Source organism: Clavelina lepadiformis, chromosome 2 (assembly GCF_947623445.1).
Source record: "Clavelina lepadiformis chromosome 2, kaClaLepa1.1, whole genome shotgun sequence".
NCBI lineage: Eukaryota > Metazoa > Chordata > Ascidiacea > Aplousobranchia > Clavelinidae > Clavelina > Clavelina lepadiformis.
In genome coordinates, this window is record NC_135241.1 from 20487806 (window position 1) to 20512964 (window position 25159).

At 35.7% G+C, this 25159-nt stretch overlaps 2 protein-coding genes across 2 annotated transcripts; one reads left to right on the forward strand and one right to left on the reverse strand.

Moving 5' to 3' along the window:
• The first annotated feature begins 554 nt into the window (after positions 1-554).
• LOC143445365 (uncharacterized) lies at positions 555-16324 on the forward strand. Its single transcript, XM_076944419.1, has 36 exons — positions 555-684; positions 783-934; positions 3089-3180; positions 3537-3832; positions 3977-4159; positions 4244-4387; positions 4570-4687; positions 4868-5131; positions 5226-7573; positions 7789-7921; positions 8090-8223; positions 8312-8444; positions 8570-8643; positions 8805-8953; positions 9036-9184; positions 9266-9382; positions 9550-9640; positions 9723-9834; positions 9959-10147; positions 10465-10700; positions 10941-11073; positions 11169-11316; positions 11594-11754; positions 11859-12026; positions 12142-12282; positions 12365-12512; positions 12706-13034; positions 13183-13309; positions 13413-13641; positions 13731-13804; positions 13904-14019; positions 14171-14447; positions 14653-14784; positions 15067-15234; positions 15466-15653; positions 15782-16324. The coding sequence occupies exons 9-36, from the start codon at positions 7011-7013 to the stop codon at positions 15930-15932; spliced, it is 4770 nt and encodes a 1589-aa protein (XP_076800534.1). The 5' UTR covers positions 555-684; positions 783-934; positions 3089-3180; positions 3537-3832; positions 3977-4159; positions 4244-4387; positions 4570-4687; positions 4868-5131; positions 5226-7010; the 3' UTR covers positions 15933-16324.
• A 4959-nt stretch (positions 16325-21283) lies between these two features.
• Positions 21284-25159, reverse strand: LOC143445366 (thioredoxin-like protein 1). The gene is made up of 8 exons (XM_076944420.1): positions 24971-25159; positions 24042-24138; positions 23215-23397; positions 22820-22939; positions 22534-22697; positions 22344-22422; positions 22161-22265; positions 21284-21763 (listed from the first exon to the last, which is right to left on the reverse strand). The coding sequence occupies exons 1-8, from the start codon at positions 25066-25068 to the stop codon at positions 21734-21736; spliced, it is 876 nt and encodes a 291-aa protein (XP_076800535.1). The 5' UTR covers positions 25069-25159; the 3' UTR covers positions 21284-21733.

Below are 25159 nucleotides of genomic sequence, written 5' to 3' on the forward strand. Positions count from 1 at the left end.
TTTCACTCTAAAACAAGAATTGATGATATGTTTAACAGCATATATTCTTGCTGTGCTGATAAAGTGTTGTTTTTCTTGAGTTCTATTAAGATTGGTGAATTGTTCGAAGACTGAAATATGGCCGAAAATACCCACGGGCAATGGACTATTTCGGCTAACGTACAACGCAGTTTTACTGCTAAAGTAGTTTTCAATAATTCGGTTTCAAATAAAAAATTCCGACCAAAATCCATGAAAGCTGTTGACTGTGTTATTCAATTTAAAGCACAAAGGTCATTTGCCTTAAGCATTTTCGTATTGTGCCTTACGAGTTATTATTATTAAACTAAATGTCATAAGACCAGTTATTTCCCGAAGCAATTTCGGTTTTCTTCAAACTGCAGCACAGTGGTTTTTAACTTGGGTTTGACGGAGCGGTTTCAGAGCGTCGACGGAGGTCCTCAGAATTAAGAAATTTAACCGAAATTTTTAGCTATATTTTACTTAGGCCTATAATTAAACGTAAAAATGAAACAGTTTCAAGTTTCCTTGATTAAGATTGTTTAACTTGCTTAGCCGTCGTAAGTATATGTTAATGATACAGGATCTGGTGAAACCTGATGAAAGAGTTGAAGTCGAAGATTGCCCTTTTTGAAACAAAACCACCAATCTGCAAAATTCTCTCCAAAAAAACAAAAACAGAAGGTACTGTGACATAAAAATAATATAATTTTGTTGGTTGATTTCGTTTCAATAAGCTATTTTTGTTTTCTTGTAAACTTATTAATTTATCAAATATTTAGGGTTATTATTGTGTAGCAAGTCGAGGCGTTTGACACACGTTTGAAGAATGAAACTGAGTTCGACGTGTTTGTAAAGATTGCTTAAAAACTATTGCTCTAGCAAGACAAACGACTATAGTTTTGTACAAGTTGAAGTCAAAAAAATTGATATGGTAAGTGTTTTTGTCTCGGTGGTGTGTCTATTAAATAGAAATGTTAATAATTATTCGCAAAACTTTTCTCCAAGTGTCGATATCCGAATACAATAATCTAAATCCCAAAAATCAAACGACGTAATGTTGGTTCCCTGTTTTTATTTTTTTTAGTAAGTTGATCTCAATTTAAGTGGGTTTTCTGCTAACTCAGTTGGTAACTGTTGTAAAATTGTAAGTTTACGTATATAAATTGATAAAAATTTAGTGTAAATTTGATTAAAGTTATACAAATTAAAATAAACTCATGCAAATAAACATTTTGCGTGATGTATTGTGCCCAAGCACGAAAAATGCCTCATCCAAAACTTTGATGAGAAATGAGTGTGTTTCTTTGCTTTTTACACCCACTGTTTTCGCTATTTTTTTGGGCTTTGGCATCACTACTTTTGGACAAAAATGACAGACTACGGACTCATATTTGCATCACGATAAGCGTCGGACAAGTTCCAAGTGGTAAACCTTTTAGAAGTCAGGCTGTACTGGAGGAGTATTAACCCTACAACACAAAATGAACCATGTTATTATTTTGCTATAAAATATAGTATAAAGCGAAGTTTAAAATTCTAAAAGAAGGATAGCCCAGTAAGATTTAAACAGAAGAAAATTAAATTAAAATATTTTATGTCTGAAACTAACCCAAAACGGTACGATAGATACCGGGCTACCAGTAGAGGGTTATATAGGCTAGCGCTCGACTGGAAATTACGGCAGTTTTCGACTGTTCCCTAAGTTACTACTTTTATGGAGAAGCTATGTATGGTATCTATTCAAAATACAACAAAACTTCAAAAAGTTGATACTTCTCAAAATTGAAAATTTATAAGAAAAAGAAGTCTGTTTTGTAAAAGATAAGTGAAATAGCCTAGTGTCACAAAATGTATCATGTGACTTATATCACTTTTCATCTCTTATGTCTTTGGAAAATATAAACTGATGAGCGTACCTATTGGTTTCATCAGCAACCAATTAAAGAATCTCATCTATTGAAAACTATCTGTAAATTTTATATGGATTTGACTCGAATCAAATCGCGTCTGAAAAATAAGACTGAAGTCCAGTCAATTGATATTTGAAGCCAAGCCGTACAGAAAACAAAAACCGTTTCTGTCAATAGGAATCATTTTGAATTTTCGGAATTTTTTTGTGTTGCTGCCTTGCACACTTAGACAAATATTCTTCATTGCAAGTTAAAGCTATTGTGTGTGGACGCAAGAAAGAAGGATTTCTTTAACCTTAACGCTGAAAGCAAACAACATAAACCGATTGAAGTCGAATCTCTACAAAAATTGACCCGAGTCATCACGATTCAGCCAGACACCCAAGCGATAAATTACTTCAAAATTTTACTGCCCAGTTACTACAAGGTGAAGTACAAAAGAAAGGCTATACAGCTTTCTGCAGACACTCATACAGCAACTTGTTGGTATTTGAACAATCCCAGCTACCTGACCGGCCCTCCCGGAAACCAGTATATTTGATGGGAAAACTACTTGACCAACCGGTTTCTAAGTCGTCATGAATGATTCGATCCGTCGATGTAATCATATTTATAATACAACTGCTTGTAGGTTGCTTTTCCTCAACACAGATTGTCAAAAAAATATCAAACTTTAATTAAGATATTAATTTAAAGTTGCAGATATTGGTGGAAATGTAGTTTTGTCTCTTTTCTTGAATGTCAGAGGTCGTATTGTAATTTTTTGACTAGATTTTATAGGGTGTTTCATTTGTCTACCTTCTGTGGTTTTTGATGGAGGACTTTGTCAAATAAATGGGTATAGAATATATGGCAATTCAATCCTAAACAGTTTAAAAAATGGCAATTCAAACAGAATTATTTTCTAGCCTTTATGCAAATAGATGGTCGCCTCTTCCAGCGAGCTATTTTTTCTTGAATTTTGTTGATCGACAAGCAATTGGAATGGGGCTTATAGCAGGCGCTCTTGTTTAAACGAGACATATTTCGACTTTTATACAATATCGTGAGCTGCAAATGTTTTAACGCAGGATGTATAACATATATATAAATACCTAAGTGTTTGTGCTTGCTTAAATAAGTTTGCACAAATAACCGTTGATTTGATAGAATCATCTGGGTTTTGTTTCCTTTAGATTGTGGGCATGCACTCTTCGGTAATATTCGAGAGTGAACCGTGGCAAAAATCGTGGCACTCGAAGAAGGATTTACGTCATCTGAGGTGGCAGTAAGTAAGAAAACGAGAAAATGTTGAAGAATAAATAATTAGTAGTTGCTCAAACTATGCAAATCCGCTTTGGTATGTTGGTTTACAGCCTTTCTCTCCAGGAATGGTTAAACTCTGAACGCTACTTAAAAACTTGATAAGAAATGCATACACAAACTTTAACCAATGCTATAATTTGCACTCCTTCCGATAAGAGTAGAAATCATTATGTATAGAAGGCTACACAAATTTTAAATATGAATGAATGTTTGGAACCTTTCCTAAAATATATGTTGTGGAAGTGATCTGATCACAATCAACGTTAAGTGGAAGGGTTTGAACGATTAGAAGAGGATTCAGGAAAAATATTTGTTTAGCAAGTCAACCGATTGGGGCCGGAACTGAACGTGTCGGTTTATGAAAAATTGATGAATATAACAATGGAACCACTTTGCAAATGACACAAAAAAGCCAAACTACTGATCATATAATAACTCGATGCTCATCTTACAAACCTCCCAGTGCATGGAATACTCGAACTTAACACACTAGATGAGAACACCCGCACCTAGTTTAAGGAAATTTTACCCCGATATTTAACAGCACCAACTCACATACGAAAAGACAGCTGACCAATACCAAGAACAGCAGTACAAACAGCATTATGGATTATGTAAGAAACTAGCTAAAGAAAGTAAAAATACTTTGTTTAATTACAATCGTTAAATGTGTCAATACTATAATAATTTAATTTGTATATGTTTGTATATGCTGCAAGAAAATACAATAAAAACAATTATACGTACGTTCATTTCAGACATAACTCGGCACTTCCAAACATCAAGAAATTTTCTGCATGCAGTCCCAGGAAATATTCGAATATAATATCAAATGTATATACCGTACCGTCTTCAACCACAGCAGCAGTGCTTAAAGCTGAAGAACTTGACCCTACAAACTCAAAGCCCAAGACTCGCGTTTGGAGACCCAAAGTAACCAAGTAAATCACACAATAACTGAAATAGCAGTAATGCTAACCACAAAAGCCATGTGATGCTAATCTGCATATCAACGTTTGTTGCAGAGACGCCTAACATTAAAGTGTTTGAACTTAAGAACTACCATGGACTCGCTCACATGAGCATTAGCAATAATGGATTTTCACGTTACCGCTATTCTGTATGAAAACACTACGATCTGTTACTATTGAGATGCCGACCTGGACTTGGTAACTGACGTTGCAAATGAGTCAAAAACTATTAAAAATCATAATCCTGAGTCTCATGTTTATACAGTATAGTCTATAACTAAATTGAATGTTGGTTATTGCTTAGAGGTACGCTACAATTTGTTTCTCCTAACCTGATTTATTTTTTGTCAATGTAGAATTATTTGTATGATTTTTCGCAGGTGTGCAATCTTCTGGATCATTCTATAAGAATATGAACGAAAACTGTAAAGAAAACGACTAAAGCCAACTTCTGAAAAAACCTGAATTTGTTTTAGAAGAATCGACTTAATATTAATGGTCTGTTGTATACACATGAATGTTTACAGATAGTAAAACTCTATATATGCATTAAAAATGTAAAGGTTTTAAACACTTTTAGAAAAGAAAAACCTTTGCAGGCGGCCGTAGTTTATCATTTACAAACGTGTGGTACAAAATGATATTGTTGATATTGTAACTTTTATTTGGTTTCAACAGGAAAAATATATTTGCTGTTGCTTGTGAGGCGCGTTACAAGCAGTTTGAAGAAATGAACCCCACCAGCAAAAGCAAACGGTTGTTATGATGCAGATAAACGCCACACAAAGTGAGGTTTCTTTTCAAACGTGACCCTCTTATTGAATTTGATTTTTGTCGACGATCAACCGTAAAAAGAAAAAGAATTCAAACAAATACGAGACCACCAAATACTTGTCTTCCTCATTAGTCTCCATCACTCCCGACAACAACAACAAATTTAAAGTAATTTTTTGCATATGGCATGAGCACTTTAAAAAGATATAGATATTTTTCTAATTGCAAAATTTTTCTACTGTGCACAACACTCTTGTGTTAGATGTTTCTTTTTCCACCTTCTACCGATCATTGGATTTTTCTGTACTCCGTGACAAAGGTCTTTTTGCTGATGCAACGGAAATGATTGAACTTGAAGAGCACATCGCACTAAGAAAAAGCAAAGGAGCTAAGACGTTTTTCTTCAGAAGCAAACCCGGAAGATGTTTTTACTTCACAAGTGTGTATAGTCATATGTAGGGTGTATATCTTCTTGTCCAATTCAATGTGACAAAGCAAACGCTAGCAAGATAACATGGTTTGTTAACTGTGGGTTTGTGTTGCTGGCTAGATTAGGTTTTTTGTAGGTTTATTAGTAGCGTGAAACGTAGAAAGTGGTGGACTTCTGTCGTCTAAAAATATCGTGTGTTGGGATATTAAGAATTATTTGCAGGATATTGATTAATTATTAATTTTGTTTTGAATATCTTGCTGTTTCGATGATAAGCATATACCAATTTGGAATCATTAAAAATTTCTGAAAAGGGGCAGTTTCACGAAAATTGTTCGATATCCCCACCCCAAAAATCAGTATTTAATGAGCAACTACATTACAGTATCAATTTGCTGAGATTTTATGAAGCTATGCCAACAGAACATATTGTTTTCATACTTGCACTGCCCATAACTCACTAAACTCAAATTGTATAAAAGACTTATTTTCGAGTTTATAGAATTTAAAGTTCTGTTAGTGTTTGCAGCGCAATCCATACACAACTAATTGTCAATTTTGATCTGCAAGATACTATTAACTTTGTGAGGGATTAGTAATTCACTTTACAGTAGTAACAATTAAGTTAAAAATCTCGTACATAGCCGAAAGCACATTCCTGTTGGTAAAGATACAGTTCATAAATCTGCGGTTATTCCTATTAAATGTGGTGAATATCCTTGACAACATTAGAATGGTCAAATATTAATGCAGCTGATTGTCTTTGCGCTATAGTGTATATGATAGACTCAAATATGACCTAATGTGACCATGAATGCAGTTTAAACTTTGTAATCTGTATGGAATATAATTTACCTTACCCCATGTTAAGTTTTAATTACTAAAGAGATGCTCTGTATTTAACATACTGTAGATAATACCGAACATTACTAGAGGGTAAGCCTAAATGTACGATTAGCTCAATTATCGCTCATTATGTTTGCGGTAAACAGGTGCCTGGCGCTAAAGTCCTTCGGGGCTTGAACAATGTAGCATTATAGCGGATTGACTTTCAACAACTGGTTTTACTTGTCCGAAGGCTGTTATCATCTAAACCATCTCCGGCACTCTCTGCTTAGTTAAAGCAATAGGCAATATTATATTAAGTTTCACGTTTGCTTTATCTGAATAAACTCTTGAGGTATTTGCTGAGGGTTATGCCACCTTAGGCCTTTTCATTGCGGTTACGCAAGCAGTGAAAAAGTCTTTATTAACAAAAGTGCAGCTGAAACAAAGCCTTTTTCACAAAGGCATGTGGGAAAAAGTTTAGTCTCATGCAAAATAGCAAACAATTTGCCTAGACAAGCTATAGTAAAATCGTTGATGTTTGCCCAAAGCAATAACAACCGAAATGGCGAGAAGCAGCTGGCAAAACATCAAAATTATCTTGGACGTAGACCTTCCATTTGCAGTATAAATGTCATTTTTCTAAAAGTAGAAGTTTAAAAAGTTTTAGCTATAAGTCTATACTCATCAATCTTATACCTCTTTGTCTAATATAAAATAGCTTAAAGATTTTTATATTAGTAATCATAACGTTTTGGTCTTAAAGATATTATCTTTTTTCGAGAATTTGTGATGCCTGCAAATGAAATGCTATCTAGTAGCCTGGGGCTGCGAATGTTGGTAGTAAGTTACTATGTTTGCTTGACAACAGCTTATCTAATCCCGCCAGAGAACGGGGACGAAAGTTGCAAACCATATCGCTCCGTTTTAACAAAATCCTTGGTCAGATTTGCGGCGACGTATTTTATCGACAATCCTCCTGTTGGTCACCGAAAAGTGACCGAACTACTCGATCCCAACAGGCTGACCCACCACACCCCAATAGCTTTGTTCAAAGAAGTCTACGGAGAGTACGTAAGTCCTGTCGATTTCTCTGCCGCCATTCAACAGATCCTCTACTCCGATCCAGGCAGAAGACTGTCTCTTGACGATTTGGATAGGATCTCTCTCCGCAAAAACATCGTCCGTTTAGCGCAAAGTTCTAGTTACAATTTGGCGAGGGAAAAATTTGGTGCCCTCTTGTATCTGTCCATTACCGACCACGCTGCAAACTGTTCATCCTGGGCAAGCGAAAGATGCATAAAAGAGCACTACCAAGAGAAATCAGAGGATGCAATACATTTTGAATTGCAAAGGTGAGCTGCAAGCTGCAGAAGGTTAGACTAAATATATATATTGTGAAACAGAGACTTTAACCTGACAGTTGGTAAGGTTGGTAAGTTGGACAGTTGGTTTTTATTTACGTCACTAAAAAAGTAACGGCATTTCCTGCTTGCAATACTGGGAATAAACATGCAGCATTTAACGAAATAATAAAGCTTGCTTTTAACTCTAGTATTTATATTTTTAGAGTACGCGCTGAGATTAAAGACGAAAATTTTCGAAAGTTTCTTAACTTAGGAGTTGGAAGAACACTGGCTGTTGTGGTGGATCGTTCTAAGGATGTTGCTGGTGACGTCAACAAATTAAAAACGAAAATAGAAGTGGGTACAACTACTTCATAAAATTTATAGTTTACTTAAACTACATTAGACTAAAAGCAGACTACAATTTTTAAAAACGTGCTGTAGTCGTTTGATTTCAGCCCGGTAAAATTCATTTGTGTTAAAACGGACAGTGCCTAAATTTTAAGCTATTTTATATATGAACAGCAAACCTTGGTGCAAGATTTGAACGAAACCAAACACTTTCCCCAGGATTTTGTGTTGATTCCATTCGATGATAAAGGAATCGGTGATGTAACGATAACCAACAGTTCAACAATATTTTTGAAAAAACTAAAAATGTAATAAAGTCCCGCATTATCTGTTTTTTAAACTCATCAAGAGTTATTTTCTATTGTACTTATATGGTAAAGATATTCGCTTTTACAGGCTGCAACACAATGGACAAGAAGCAGACCATGTTTTTGCATTAAAAGGTTTGCTGCAAGCCATAGAAAATTCTAAGAAAGATTCCACTATCTTTGTCATGACTAATAACTTCACAAGAGAAGCCGAGTTAAGGGTACAATAGTTTATAATAGGAGTCATTACGTGTATTTAATGCATTACTATTCTAAGTTAAAAAAGCTTAATCAAACGCTATCCTTTCATTGCATGCACGATCTAACTGACGTTATATCATGGTAGCACCGAATAATGGCAGAGTGCAACCTAAAAAGAATTTCTGTTCATGTCATCGGGAATATTGGTGGAAACAGTCCGTGAGTTTACAGTTACAGTGTGATTAAGCTTATAATAATGTCTTGTTTTAATGATGAATTTTTGTCGTTGTAATAGTGGACTATATACTAGAAGCAATGCGTACGTACAAAAGGTTAATATGTCAAGATGAAATACTCACTATAATTTGTTTACGCTTTAGGCTTGGAATCGATAAAAGCTGGGAAATATTTTCAAATATCACACAAGAATGCGATGGAAGTCTCCGAGTGATCGGCCAAATTGACATCACCGATTCCATTAAAAGGAAGCTATCCACAGGGACGGTTGAAGTTCCAACCACACAAAAACGTGAAAAAATTGCCTACAGTTTTTTGTGTATACTTTGCGCAAAATTTCTACACATTTTCAAAATAATTCTGCGCTTTTACAGAAACTCCTTACTTTACCCGCTGCTTCCCCAAACAACGTTGCGAATTCATGTACAACGTAGATCCGTCCATAAACGAAATCAACATTACAGTTCGAGATGGCGACGATTTTCGACAAAAAACTATACAAATAGCCAACGGCGTCACCAGTGTACATACATTACAAAAACTTTGTATAACTTAAGGTTGCAATCAAAAACCGTGTAACTTATAGTACGTAGCGTATCTACAGGGTTTAATGTCACATGGTTCTGGACCAGATATATCTACGAGGGCAACTACAGCGACGACATTCGGTCAATGGAGTTCGGCATGGTGCGCGCCACGATGGGCGACCTGCATGATCAAAGTATATCATCTATGTTAATCTTCAAAGTTCTAATACAAAAATACCGTTGTAACAAGTCTATAATAATCTATGCACGTGCCAATCGCATTTTCCCTGCTGATTGCATTGGTAATTAAAAACGTTTAAAATGACTTTGAACTTGACGGGAAAAACGTTTTTGTTTGAAGGTAACTGCGCATAGCACGACCGGTTTTATTTCGACACTCGCCAGGGAACGTCGGACAGAAGAAAGCAACGCGGTATTAGAAAAGCTACCAGGTATTTTTAAGGTAAAGCAAACGAATACACAAAAAAAGAATTTCTAAAGATTCATCTTTCCACACTAAACGTTTATTACAAGGGCAAGGGATCCTGGACGATAACATCACGGTGATAATTGACGTGTACGGCATGCAGCCCGGAGACAGAGTGACGGACGTAGAACTGCTGTCAAAAATATTTAACGACCAAAGGTTAACTGAACTTTAAAATCGTTTCAAAAATTCTTAATCAGAAATAACTAAATTAACTGTTACAGGATTTTCTTTTTGTGGTGACCCAAGTTAATCAGAAGCGCTGACAATATAATGTTTTTAGACCCATTCCTCTCGAAAGAAGGTCAGCTTCATGGAGTAGTCTTCGAGTAACACCGAGCTCAAATTTGCCTTCCCATCTCAGTATTGTCGTTCACGGAATGCTTCAAAGCGGGGCTTTGTTTACGCGAACTACAGATGTGGAACTTGTGAATGTTGAGATTCGTTGCGCGAATGAGGTTGAAAATATAAGGTAGGGATAATGTATGAAAGGAATAATTTTATCGATTACTCCAAAGGAAGCCAACACTTGTACATAAGATGAAGAAAATGAAAACAAAAAGTGAAGGCATACTGTGCAGATCACAATCGTATATAATCCTAGAAATAGTATAAAAGGCTAACATTCAAACCCAAAGACAGTTCAAAGCAGTTTTAAACACATTTGCGTTATTGTGGCAAAAAATATATAATTTTTCATTTATACGGATACGATCATAGCCTAGTAAACTGATTCAAGTGTCCACTATGGTTTCAAAGCATATACACCTTAATCCGAGTTTGTTACAGGCAGGGTGAAAATTCAATAATCAAAATTACTTTGTGGAATCGCGGTGATGTAGACTATGACCTTGTAATGAACATATGGGATACTCACGGCTTTATTGATGCCCCCTCTTGGAACATCCCTCTTCGAGGTGGTGGTACACGGAATTTAAACATCAATGCGAATGTGCACTCAAATACACCACAAGGCATAATGAGCTATGTTACCATCACAGGAAAACCAAATAACTTTGGAAACAGTACGTTTTTCTTTTGTTCAAGCAATGTGTTCAGCGTTATTTATATTGGTTAGATTTGACAAAAAGTCTCAAGTTTTTAGAGATCTTGTTCGCTTCCTAATGCTTTGTATATAGACGCTATAGATTTACAGCAACAATTAAAACCGTTATCAAAACGCTCTCCCTGCTGCTATTTCAATAAATGTAACAAATGCCAGACATGTGCTTTACAACATGCTTATTGCACACATTTTTTCTCAGACATGATAAGTAAAGAAAGCTGCAGGATTTTTGTTGAGCGAGCAAGATTACCGATCGTTAAGTCCTTTCAAGTGGATACGTCTGTTGCCTTTTCTTTTGCAGAAACACAAATGACAGCTGTTATTTTCAACAAGTAAATTTTTGTAGAAGAGTGTTGTTTTGCTTAGGCTTTGGCTTTTTAATTTATGAGTCAAAATTTGTGCTCTTTTGTGTGACGTCAATTCGCAGCTCCCCTAAAGAAAGCGTGGCCTCTTTTCAATTTTATTTGCCTCTTCGTGATGCCTATCTAACCAACTTCACGGCAACATTCAGCGGGAGAACATACGTGGCAAGAATCGTACCTGCCACAAGAGAGCCCACGCCATCAGGGGCTGCAGTAAGTAGCCAATACGAGCAAAAAAATGTTGAATGGAAAAATTAATAAATTTCTTTTGGAAGTTTTCTTTTATACTGTATCTGCAATGCAAGCTTTTTAGTTTCTTTCATAACCACCATCTTGGCCGATTTGAATTAACTTTTGTGCTGAAAGTGTAACCATTATGAATACAAACTGAAACATTTGAAAAATAATCAAAATCTTCTTCAAAAAGTGTAAGAATTATATTTTGCTAAGTTACGTAAATCTAAAATAGCTGAGGAAAATACGTTTATAGGAAGTTTTCCATGTTGTTGATCGACCAAGGCGACGGTACCGTTTTGAGCAAGAAGATATTTCAGGAGAAAACATTTTTGTCGCAAATTCCACTCTCGACCCATTAGAAACAGTTGTTTACCAGCTAACCTACCAAGAACAGCTGCATAAACAGCACGGAAAGTAAAAATATTTTTCGCCAATTTAAAGTCTTTAGATTTAGTTGAATATTATGCTGTAAATCTTAATTGCATAAGATATATACATCATAACAATTAACATTTTAGATTCGAGTATGGTGTAGCAATCAGAATGGATCACCCGATCAAGGAGTTCGGAATTACAGTAGACATAATTGACACGAATGCTGTACAAAACGTCAATGTACTCGGCTTAGAAACAGATCTAAGCAGTACCAACCTAATACAAGCCAAAACTGCGAGCGTTGAATTACGGTTTGTAAAATACCTGAACAGTTAAAAGCATCATTTTTGTTGGTTGCAACGAAAGATGTGGTGTTATAAACACAAAAAAAACGTGTTTTGCGAAGTTGATGTAACTTTTTTCCAGCGATGGCGCGGCAACAGTTTATTATCAACCAAATATAAACCAGCAAACGACTTCTTCTCAATTTGGTTTAAACGGAAAATTTTTACTTCAGTACGAAGTTGAAAGCACCGTAGGCATTGGTAAAATGAAAGTGGCGGGGAGGTATATAGCTTTTTTTCGATGACATAGCAGACGGATCTTAATGCAAAAGATGTTAATCTTAAGTTTGTGCTTTAACTTCTAGAGATTTTGTGCATTTTGTGTCGTTGGCTGAACCACCAATGTCACGTCGAATGGTCTTTGTTTTGGACACGTCCGGCTCCATGTATGGCGCAAAGATGAAACTTCTTCAACTTGCAGTGCTGGACGAGATTAGCAAATTACGAGTAGAGGTAAACCAAGTTTTGAAGTTTCACAAATGCACCTTTTTAAGCAAAGTAAAATTTAGTTTTGAAGGAAGTTTTGTTTCTTGAAAATCTGATACTGTACTAGTGTTGTTTGTAAAACGTTATGCATGCATAGCCCTAGCTATACCTAGGTTTGCATACAACTAAAGGTTTATCACTTTGTCTTTCTTTTGTTCAGGATCAGTTTTTCATTCTAACTTTCAACAATTCCATAAACTTATGGTCTCCGGGTCGTGCTTGCCAAAACTCAAACGGCAATAGATACCCCGAATCGAGTTTGGTAGAAGCGAGTTCTTTTTGTAAAGAAGATGCAGGAAGATTTGTGAAAAACGAGTTAAAAACAAGAGGAGGCAGTGACATATTATCGGCAGTGCAAGGTGCTTTATCTATTTTGAGGCAAGCTGTTGGACATGATCATCATCCTGTAGCAGACTACATAATACTTTTGACGGACGGTCACCCTACAGATGGTGAAATTAACAGCGAAGCGATTATACGTTCAGTCCAGTAAGTATTGATGTTTTTTTACTCATACGTATGGTAGGCCTACTCTTAAAGTATGTTTATGTAAAATATCTTTTCTATGCCAGAGCTGAACATACTTGTTGGTAGGCTTTATCTGATATACTTTATATAATTGAACAATGTTTCAAAGATTGGGTGGTTTTGCAATCCATACCATCGGGTTTGGTGCGCTACTAGACGTGGATATGGTAGAGGAGATTGCTCAGAAGACTGGCGGAAACAGCTTAGTAGTTACCGGTACCGATGCTCTACTGAGGGTATAATATCTATGTATTTTATTGCGTGTGTACTGAATCTAAGCGTATTAACTTCTAAAGTATATTATAGACTTGCTGTCACTGAATATTTAATTTTTCAAAGATGACAGAATTTTTCGCTTCCATTTCCTCGCCATTAATGCACGACATAGAAGTGAAATATGACGGAGACATTGTCGAGAACTTTGCGCCCAAGAAATTCTTCGTGCTTTACGAGGGATCCCAACTGGTCATTTCTGGCAACTTTAAACCTGGTGTTACTTTTGGGGATGACTCCTCTGACTCAACTAGATTCAGACGAAACGTTAATCCGGTTAAAGTCACGGTAAAAGGTAGGGACATGATGTCTTAAATTGTTATATTGGATTTCTTATAAAATTATAACAACAAAATAACGGAAGTGGTGAAACAATCCTTTTAGGTAAAAAAAGAAGTTCCGCCTTAAGATTTCAACAAAATGCAGTTCCTGAAAATTTATCTCGGGGTTTACCTCAGGTAAATAAACGCAAGTAGGCCTTAAAAGATCACAACGATTTAACAACTAATATGCTCAGTGACTTAGGATTGTTTAGAAAGCTTGTTTTTTTCTTTCAGCTGAGTGAGATCACCCAGAAACTGCAAAAACATCAAGAAGCTCAGGAAATGCTTAAAAACTTAAGAATGACCGGAGGAGACGATGAAAAGCGAAAACTAACCAGCTTCGCTATAGAGTAAACGTTTTTTGCTTAAAAATTGGATTCATGACGGCTGTTAAGTTGGTTCCAGCTTGAAATTTTGTTTCGTTTGTAAATATTAAGAAAAAATTATCATCTAACGACGTCGGAAGAAAGAACCGGAAAACATTCATTGCATTTATTCCAGACATAACTTGGTTCTGCCAAACATCACCAAGTTTCGTGTTTGGAGACCCCGAATAGCAACGGAATTACCATCAAGTGAAGTGGAAGAGCCAATACCAGTAGAAACAGATTTGATGCCGACTTCAATTACACCAGTTGTTGCACGCAAGTTTGAAACTGAAGTTATTCCTCCAACAGTGGGAGCATCGTTCTCAGGGGTTATTGGGGACCCTCATGTTATTGCTGTTCTGAATGAAAACATTACGATTTGTTACTATTGGGATGGTGATCCAGAAAAGGTAACTGATTTTGCAAATGAAACTGGTCATGAAAGGTTCGCTTTAACTTTAATTCTTATCATCAAAAGCAACAATACGTCATAACCTCACAAACTTTATAATACTCACGACAACTTCTACTATAAAATAAATTGATATGTAATAAAACTGGATTCGATAAAATAACTATAATAATGCTTGAAATTTTATGCATCATACCCCGTAGGTTTACAACTTGTTAGATGATTTTATCGCCGGAATAAGCATATACGCCAAAACGGTGGAATTTAAGCCAACTTCAAAGAAGTACATCGGTCAAATGGAATTTGTTTTCAGAACAATCAATGCCAGCTTACTGGTATGGACATTTTGCACTTTAAACTTTTTGTGATGACAAACTATTACAGAATTTCACTAAGCCCGTGCACTGAGAGAAAAAAAACAGATTTATTGATGTTTATCGTTCATTATCATAATGATTATAATTATTTATTGGTAAAAAATACTGTTTTAACGTTTGTGTAAAATGAATTTCCTTTTTTTACCATAAGCCTACATTCTGACCTGTGAGGCATTTACTTACGGGCAGACAAAAGAATGCGTTTAAAAAAAACTGATAACTAAGCGTTATCTTATGCAGTTGAATGCTACGGGTTTGAGCCTTCTCATCAAAGATGGACCTCCACTGCGCTTTAATCTTCAAGGACAATCAACTATCAGCCAATCAGGAATTCAAATAGATATCAAACCACTTGATCCATATTGTTCTCAAGTCTTCATCACTCTCAAAAATGACGTCGTATTTAAAGTAAAATAATTCTTATTGTATATAGCAGGTTGTAACTACAAGCTAAGCGTATTGTTTTTTATAAGTTTTTTTCTAAAAGTGAGCTATTTGAATAAATTATTTGTATATTAGATGTTTAAATAAGCGTATAATATTGTGAGGCAGGCAACAGACGTAAGTGCACATCAGCAGGTCGTATCATTTTTCAGTTTGGCGAAACAAAAATCATAATGTTAGCGTTTTCATTTAAAGATCGTTGCATATTCCTTTCGGCGGCACTTACATTCCACCGATCACTTGGACTTTTCCATACTTCGTGATAACGGTCTTTCTTCAAAAGCAACGGGAATTATTGGCCAGCACATTGCTTTATCGAAATACAAAAGAGCTAAAAAGATTTTCTTCAAAAAAGAAACCCAAGAGACGTTTTTGCTCTACAAGTATGTATTGTATAGGCTATATAGCCATTGATAAAACCATGCTTACTGTTTGGTCTGGCTTGCTAACAAAACGTGTTATCTGTTTACAGTATTTGATGTTTATTGTCTGAATTGGTTTTCTTGTGTAGGAATAAAAGAGTGAAAGTTAGGCGGCGGGTGACATCTAAAAAACTTGACCGTAATAAAAAGATCGCGTGTTGGGATGTGCTCAACAAAGACTATTTGGATGCTGGAGAAACGAAAATGAAACAATTTTTTAACCTCTTACAGTTCGGATGACAGAAACAGCAACAACCAGCATGGGATACTTGAGCCAGCATTTCATATTAAAGTTGCTGAAAATTTGTTTTTAGATAACTGTTTTCACAAATACGATTTTACCCACTTTTTAATTCAAACAAGTGAAGTCAACATTTTGGTAGCAATTGTAGAATCAATTTGCGGTGAAATTATCGTCGTTGTGTGAAAAATGTTCATAACAAAAAACTTCGTATAGTTAGAGTATTAAACCTAGTTGTCCTAGTAGAGTAGCTTACCACACAAAAGTGTGATCATATTTGCACTGTATACTTACACAAAAGGCAAATGTTTATTGAATGATAAATTTTCAAATTTCATCGTTTAATGTTTGGTACAAAATATATAAGCAGCTTGTTTAAAGCAATCCAGCTTGCATTTGACTGCATAATAGCATTTTATAGATCAAAACTTGTATGCAATGGTGGTCAGTAACGAAGCAGTTTTACTTAAGTAGTCTACTTAAGTAAATTTCTTCTACTTTGGGTACTTACTTAAGTAGTTTTGTTCATGGGTACTTCTACTTTTGCTTAAGTAGCTTTCAGGACAAAATAACGTACTTGAGTAGTTTTACCAAATGCTGAAGTAGAAAGTAGTCAGTGTTTCAGTTGGAAGATGATTTGCAACCATTTTTATTAGCAATCGCATCTGCACCGAGCGTTTATATACGCAGTCTACACTTCGATTTTGACGTATTTTACGTAACGATTAATGCTTTGACGAAGTACAAAAGTACGTCTGAAACTTTTTAGCTTCATAAAATTATGCATTTCCCTGCAGTTGTATGGCTTTAAGCAAGCTCTTGGTAATTTGTGCTTTCACAGCCTCATATTTCAGATCGATAACTACTTCTTACTTAAATTGTTTAAACTGCTCTACTTCATACTTGAGTAGTTTTGAGCAACAATACTTCTACTTGTAGTGGAGTAGATTTTTTCGAGAGTAACAATAAGTTATTTCAACTTAAGTAACTCATGTGACCACCACTTAAAATCAGGGACTATGGCTACGCGAGTAGGCAGTACAGCACTCTTTCGAGGACCGAGAGCTGAAAAAGGCCCAGCACAAGCCATAACCATTAATCAGGTCCGATTTACACTCACATTATTTCATTATTGTATGAAGTTGGAACATAATGGTTTTGATATCATAATAGGACTTTATTTCATACAGACACGCGTCACCATCCATAAATCAAACCATATTTACAGTACAAATACTTTGTGACGATAAGAAGATATTAAACTGTGTTGTTTACGGAAACCGCTTTCATGAAACGTGACATAACAATTGTGCATGCCTATATTACGTGAGTCATTCAATCAATTCGTGTGTTAAGTTAATAACTGCAACATATTGGCAGCTACAGCAGCCTTGTGCTGTAGCTGCTGAGTCAATGTTTTATTTAAATGTAATCGTTCAAAGAAGCTTCAATATAATCAGAATATGCCGTTGTCATGGTGAACAATTAATTCTAAGTTTAAGAAAAGCAGAACAACGACCTTGAGGCTCATTTATCATCGAGGACAATAAACATTCAACAGACAAAACTTTGTAGTGAAATGGTCAACCTTACAGGTTAAGGTCGAAGAAACAACCATTTCATTACAACTTATATGTTGGTACTTGGTATCATGGTTCACTGCGAATAATAAGACGAGTTAATTGCCTCCTTAAACATCAGAAAGAGAGGAAGAATTGATCATTGCTGACAGTGATCAACAGTTTTAAATAAGATCACTGGATTTTGATAAGATTTACATGCATTAGGTCACGTGTCGGCAACCTTTGAAATTGAAAGAGCCATTTTGTCCCGTTTCCGTCATACTAAAACCTTCTGTGAGCCACAACACCTAATTGACTACTTGAAACAAAAAATCTAACGCTACCAAGTTGGTTACCTTCACAAATCTCTCACTACTACGATGACAAACAAAAAGTCAGCAGTCATGCGTATTATACCCGCGAAAATCAATGCGTGGTAATTATAAGTTATAAGATTTTTCACGTCGGAATAAACAATTTGAATAATAATAATCTGACAAACGCATTAAGTTATTACACTGTGACACTGATAAACACCATTATTTACTGACATTAAGTTTTCCTAAATGAGTTCACAGGCTCTGAGTCACGGGATCCAGAGCACAGAGACAAAAGAGCCGCGGGTTGCCCATCCAAATTTACACATCGACGCAGATGTTTCCTCAGAAAAATTCATTAAAAAATATAGTGTGTTATGTTTTGATTGATAACGTTGTGGTAACACTAACTGTTCGTTGCAATGCTGTTAAGAGGTTGGCTAAAAACTTTAATTTACTTTAATTTTAATAAAACTTTAAACGGCATTCATGCGCCAGGGGTTACCTCGTTAGTTGTGGAGCAACTGGATGAAGATACAAGCGCAGATTTTTTGGAAGTGAGAAAATCTAGCCATGATGATGCAGAAAACATCGCATCTTTGTCAGCACACGGTGATGCTCCATCGATATCCCCCAATTTTGCTGAAGCCCGGGGGCATCCCCATATCATAATCAACCTCGGACCACAGATAACATTGCGCTTCAACTGGTTGGGAAAACCAGGCAAGGTATTAAAAAAAAACAAAGAAAACATAATGAATAAATTCAAGCATTCTTATTCGACTACTCGTCTATTATTCATTTTCACTTTGACTGAGTGCCCACATGCACTAGCACGCTTACACTTTGTTATTTTTCCGTTACATTTATAACATGTTATATGATGAAGAGTTGGGAATTTCGGTTAATTCGAAAATCTCGGACAAGGTGCAACAACGAACTTTTATGGACAAACTGGGATTCGTTTTTGCTAAAAATAAGCTCACAGTGGAGGTAGAAAGACTTGGAAAGAATCTTAAAATTTACATGAAAGTGATCGGTGTACCGACACTTAATCACGCGACATTTAATCACGCGACACATAATAATCACTTGGATGCGACAGCACTTGGACAGTGCCTTTGTCTATAGCAGGGGTCGGCAACCTTTTGCTAGTCACAGGCCAAATGTCGAGTGTACAACTCTTTGGCGGGCCGGAACTTTCATTAATACTATAATTCACACTCACTTGAGTATATTACGCTACATTGCTGCAATCTCAATCATACCAATCACAAAAAGAGCAAAATATATGTATTCACACTTGAATAAGGTCCATTTGAAATTTTTCGGGAATGATATTGGCGTCCACATCAAAAGGAGTACTGAATAGCCTGAATTTATTTTGTAGATAACGAATGTCGGAAAAGCGTGAGGAAAATTCAGTAATTCAAGCTCGTGTGCATCTCTCTGTGGGGATGGCGATGTGGATTGCTTTTAAGGTTGGCCTAAAGCCAAAGGCTATTAGTCTTTCTTTTAGAACTCCCCGACAATTGTCTTTGACTCCGTTTCGCCGGCTTTCTCTATAATGTTTCTTTAAATCAACACCAGCTTCATAAAGTCTAATTGTTATATTGTCCGAAATAAGTTGTATCACATTAGAAACATTTTCATCATCTTTTCACATTTAAACAAAACTATAACTCCAATTCAGTAATGAACAGTCCAGAAGGTAAAACTGATATTATGTGTAGAGACAAGAAGAGGAGATTTTAACCAAACCTTAGTTTTTATAGAAACACATTAGCCAATCAGGAAATAACATGTCATTTTGCATTGCTACGTATAACCTATGTAATATGTAACATTATTCTATTGTCACCGAAGCTCTTGATCAAAGTACCATCAAAACGGTTCTGACGTGAAGAAAAAACTTTTTACCTATTACCTTTCTTAAAACAAAGTTTTGCAAAAGCGAAGTACACCACATATACGCATTCAGATACAAATTCAGAAAACATTGGTTTAAAGTTGACTTCCACCAGCTAGAAACTCTTTGTTATTTAGCCAGAAATATCACCAACACGATGACAGTCATCGTGTTGACACAGTAGACCGTTATCTGTCAAGCGAGATTTCCCATGCATACATTTCCCATGCATGACATTGTTACCTAGTGTGTACGGTAGCCGATACTGTAAATGTGTGATTAAATGTCGCGTGATTAAATGTCCTAGTGATTATGTGTCGCGTGATTAAGCGTCGCGTGATTAAGTGTCACCAAACCAAAGTGATCATCTTATTTTTTTGGCGTTTGGTTTTTCAATACATTACAAAAAACCGTAACGCAACTGCGTAGACATGTTTAGATGAATATAATCGGAATCACAGTCACTGTGGGTGTTGTTAAACCGAGAACAATATCGTGGAGCCAACCACTCAAATTAAAGGAAAAAGGAATTCTCTTTGAAATCGTTCCTGTTTCCGATGTGATGATCCGATGATACAGATGTGCTTAGCGCTATTACGATTAGCGTGACCTAAAATGTCCAATTCAAGGGATTTATAACCTGGCAAGTTTGTCCAATCTTTCACGTTCAGGAAAAAAGTATGACCTTCCTATATCCCTATTTGTAACATACTTACAGATTTTAGCTCGAACCCATACCCCAACAACGACGTTACAAGCCATTTAGATTTTTCGATTTCACAAAGAGGTTTATCAGTTTCAACAAGCGGTGTGCTCGGTCAATTTCTTTATGCAATTACAGATGAAAAAATCAAAATCGAGTTTCTAGAAGATCCCACTGAAGCGTTGCTAGCATACAAGTAAGCAAAGATTTGAATCGCTCCTTTATCACAGGGCTCAGGTCGGAAAAAACTCGCTTGAACCGGTAATGTTTAACCAAAAACTCAGCCGAGCCCTTCCCACAGCATTGGTGTGTAGCCCACGTCCTACAAGAATACCAGAAGTCCGAACCTTCAATGAATAACGGCAAGTATTTACATCACGCAGCATATAGTTTACCAAAGACACCGGTGGAGTTGGGCCATCGATTAAGGTCCAACCGTCTGGTAAACGTTTATATGGATGCATCAGATATTTTCAGCAGCATATTGCATGAGACCTGGGACTTTCATGCGCGTCATCGGCAAAAGTAATCCCCAGAGAAAGAAACATCAGCCTACGATTGGTTCAACTCATTTTTCACACTGCGACGCAAAACATACAATAAGCTTTTTCTTGCATTTTTTGGACCTGGAAAGCTGTCAGTTTGATACGACAGGCCTGGCACTATGCTTCGTTTCGCGGTGTGTTTTTTATTCGATTTGTCCACAACGGAAACGAAATTACTCACTACAGAAATAACTAGATCAGCTGAATTTCAGGCACAACGTCGTTAAAGTCACAGACCATATCATGTACGAGTCCTACCAACGTCGAATGCTGGTATGTTGAGAAAATGAACATGCTCACTGGAGACAACGGAGAAAAGTTTATGATGTCCAATTTATTGAGTCTTCCCAAATAAAAATACCAAGAACTCCTCCACTCGTTAATGTGGACAAAGCTCACTTTTGCTCGTAAATACAGTTGACTGTAAACTTTTTTATTTTAATTACTTACGTCGCGTTTGTGGCAATTTGGTAGCGTGGTTGCATCTGCTAACAAGAACTGGAAACTACGTTAAATGATATCGTGCGACTGAATGTTTGGTGAATTGAATAAAAAACGCTTGGGTCTATAATTACAAGATATTGTCAAGCCATTTGGTAAGCTGATTGACGAATAGCATAATGAACAGGTATAATTTATCGATAGATCAGTAAGGTAAGGATTACAATCTGCAAGAGATACATCTTTGGGAATAAAAACAGCGGTCACTTCTGCGTCTGCTATCCAAGCTGTAATAAGTTCAACAAACGTCAACTTCGTTATCCTTAATGTGACTCCCCTTTCTTTCCAGATACCTTAATTAAATAGAGCGTGGTTAATAGTAAAATACCTATAATTTACAACGTTCTGAGATTCAAGTTCATCTTTTCCAATTATTTCTTCAGGCTACTGCTGGTAGGATCATTTTAAAGTTATATGTGAGGTATTTCAAATATCATTTTATTCCATCACGTAAAGGCTAGTTTTAAAGCTAAGACTTCAAAGTCTGTTGCTGGTCAGATAAACGAGATTATTATAGGTTTCATTCCACAATAAAGGTCGTTATGTTTTTCAGACGAAATCTTAAAACTTTTAAACTAAACCAAATTTTTAACACTGGCAAAACATAAGCTCCTCAGCTGTATGAAGAGCAACACAACAAAATCATTTTACTAGAAAATTTACAAGCTATATCACAGGTTCTCGGCCTACCCTTTTAAAGTCGCCCATGTTTGTCCTGCTGACGGTTTTTCCATACAAAATAAGTCTCTCTATACACGTTGTTTCTTCATCGCCTTGATTATCAGGGAAAAATAGCTAAAAGAAATATATAAGGGTGAAAACCTGCCCTTAAACAGGTTTTGACCAACTTTATCCACAAACTAATGCACTTACTGTAATGTTATTAACAGTTTGCAGTTTAACGTATTTTAGACTTATGATATTTCCTTCGCTTGCATCTTCTGACGAGAGGCTGCAATAAAAACAAAAGAAGCTATGTAAATAACGTCAATAAAACAATTAATTTAATAAAAGGCTTATGGTTGAATTAAGGTAAAATAAAGACTATACTTATTCTACACACTTTAATTCCTGTAGAGGCACAGCATCTCGTGCTGAATCAAAATCCATTGCACTTGGTTGGTTGATAAATAACTTTATAGTTTTAGGAGCATGGCCATTGCTTGGACCTTGGCATTTTAGTGAATGCAGCTTGATAACTTGGTTGAAATTTAGCGAAATTAACAACTAGAAAATAGAGAAATGATTGATGGGTAGGCATTTGCAAAAATAAAACAGTAAGAAAAGTATTCAAAACGTACTTCTAAAACAGGCATCATAATTAATAACAAAAAAATACATATCAAAACCTCAGGATCACAATCAGACTCCAGATATAAGTCCTTGTTGTCCTCAAATACCCATTTAAAAGGATGATCTTCACTTTCATTAAGACAATTTTTCTCTACAATGTATGGTTCAAGATCAACCTTAAAAGCAAAAAACAACTTTCAGTCTTATCAAGCAATACAATTTCAGACATGCCATAGGAGCATAACAAAATGAGCTGCAAGAAAAATATCAACAAAACCTTAAAAAATGCATCAACACATACAGACAAAATCTGAAATGTAAATGGACGCTACGCTTTGACCAGTCTTCACTTCACATTTATATATGTTACAAATACATTCAGAATCATAAAATCCATTTCAATGTGCATCAAGAACTGGATTAATTCAAAACAAAATTAACAGTGAAGTACCATTCCTGGGACAGGTGATGGACCAGTGTCCTGTGGCTCAGACGAGGCAATAGATTGCGACAAATCAGCCAGTTTTTGTTCCAAAGTATTTGAATCAGCACCTCGAATTTTCGCCTTAACATTTCCACGATGCACAAAGACAAAAGTAGGCATGGCGGAAACTGAATATGCCTGTGCTGTATTCTACATATAAACATCAGAAAATTTAAATGCCAATTACTACATTTTAAAGCAAACTCTATACATGGAAATGTGAATAGAGTTGCAACGCGTAAAAGTAAATACATTTATGGATGATGGCAGTAAATGTATGCATAATAAGGTACTTGTGCAGTATATATACATACAGGCTACACACAAATTTTGTGCATGCACTTTTCAAACCAACAGCATCTAAAATGTCATACCGATACATACTGTATGGAAGCATATGCAAAAAAATACGAAATATATGTAATATGTATACTAGAACTTGGAAGAAAGGCTTACAAATATCATGTTTAGTTTACAGTAAAGGTTAGCTCAATGGTCTTGCAATTATGCAAGACTGGTTCAGTGTTCGGCAGCACTATGCTTTGTTGCAATGCTCTTGGACAAGACATTAACAATCCTTCCTTCTGTTTAGTGGTGCTCACTTCTCATGAAAAATTCCAAGTTTATGTAACACAACAAAAAAAACTAAAAACAAATAAAAAATTGTGACGACCGAAAAATGCAAAAAATCAGGCTTGACAGTTGAGACATTGAATTGAGCAGTGAAAAACCATCAACTAGTTTAGATTGTGTGAAAATTTTCTCAGTCCTAGGGTAAAAGTCTGATATCATACCTGACATTGATCAACATCTACTTTTAAGAAAAAGACATCAGGATACTGATTTGACAATTGCTTGAACTTTGGAGCAATCTTTTTGCATGGACCACACCTAACAAAACATTTGCGTATCGATTTTAGAACACATAAAACAAAATTGAATTAAAAATCTGTATCTTGTAATATTTTTCACAATTAATTGCCAAAATGTAGATGTAACAAAGTACACCACAAACTCAGAAGAGAATAGAGCAGAAGGATTTTCAAATTGTGATCTTCCTGTCCTTTGTTCAATACTCGATTATGCCTGAGGGCAAGGTATTAATAACTTAAAAACGCTTGTTCCTGTTTAGTGGTTTTGATAAACAGTTCTAAATTCAGGCTAGACCACAAAAATATAAAAAAATGCATCCATTGCAAAACGTCCAGAACAGAAAAGATCAGGTAGCCCGAGCTTGAGTGAGAGTTCACTGCCAATCAAACTTTCTTTGACGTTTCACTGTAAATTCTACCTTCAAAACTTTAAAGGGATGATGCATTTCTATATTTTAATGCGCAGTACCTGTGGCGACAAGGTGGCTTTTTTATAACATTAATTTATGTAAATGTATATACAAATATATACACAACTTAAAGAAAACAACACATCCAGAACCACATTGATGAAGTAAGAATGTTCAATAAAAATGAAGTAGTGGTTTTTTCCGCCAAACAATACTGAGCAAAAGTTAACCAAAAGTAACTAAGCACTGACTACCAAAGTGATTCAACAAATCAATGTCACCAATAAATGACTAAATATATTTCCAAAGTCAGATTAAAACATATTAGTCTGCAATCCTACATATTATGCTATATCAAAGCACAACTTTAATAGCAATTAGCAAATGGATTCAACTGCATACCAAGAAAAGATTTATATATATATATATATATATGTATACCAGGTAGCGTGAAAGTCAATGAGAACAAGTTTATTTCCTGCTGTTGTAATTTTCACTTGAAAATCTTCATCTGATTCCACATCATATACTTTATCCATATTGCAGTGAGAGTGTACTAAGCTTTTTTTCTATAGCCAATCAGAATTAAACTATTAAGAGAACAAACACAGCTTCAAAAATTACAGAACA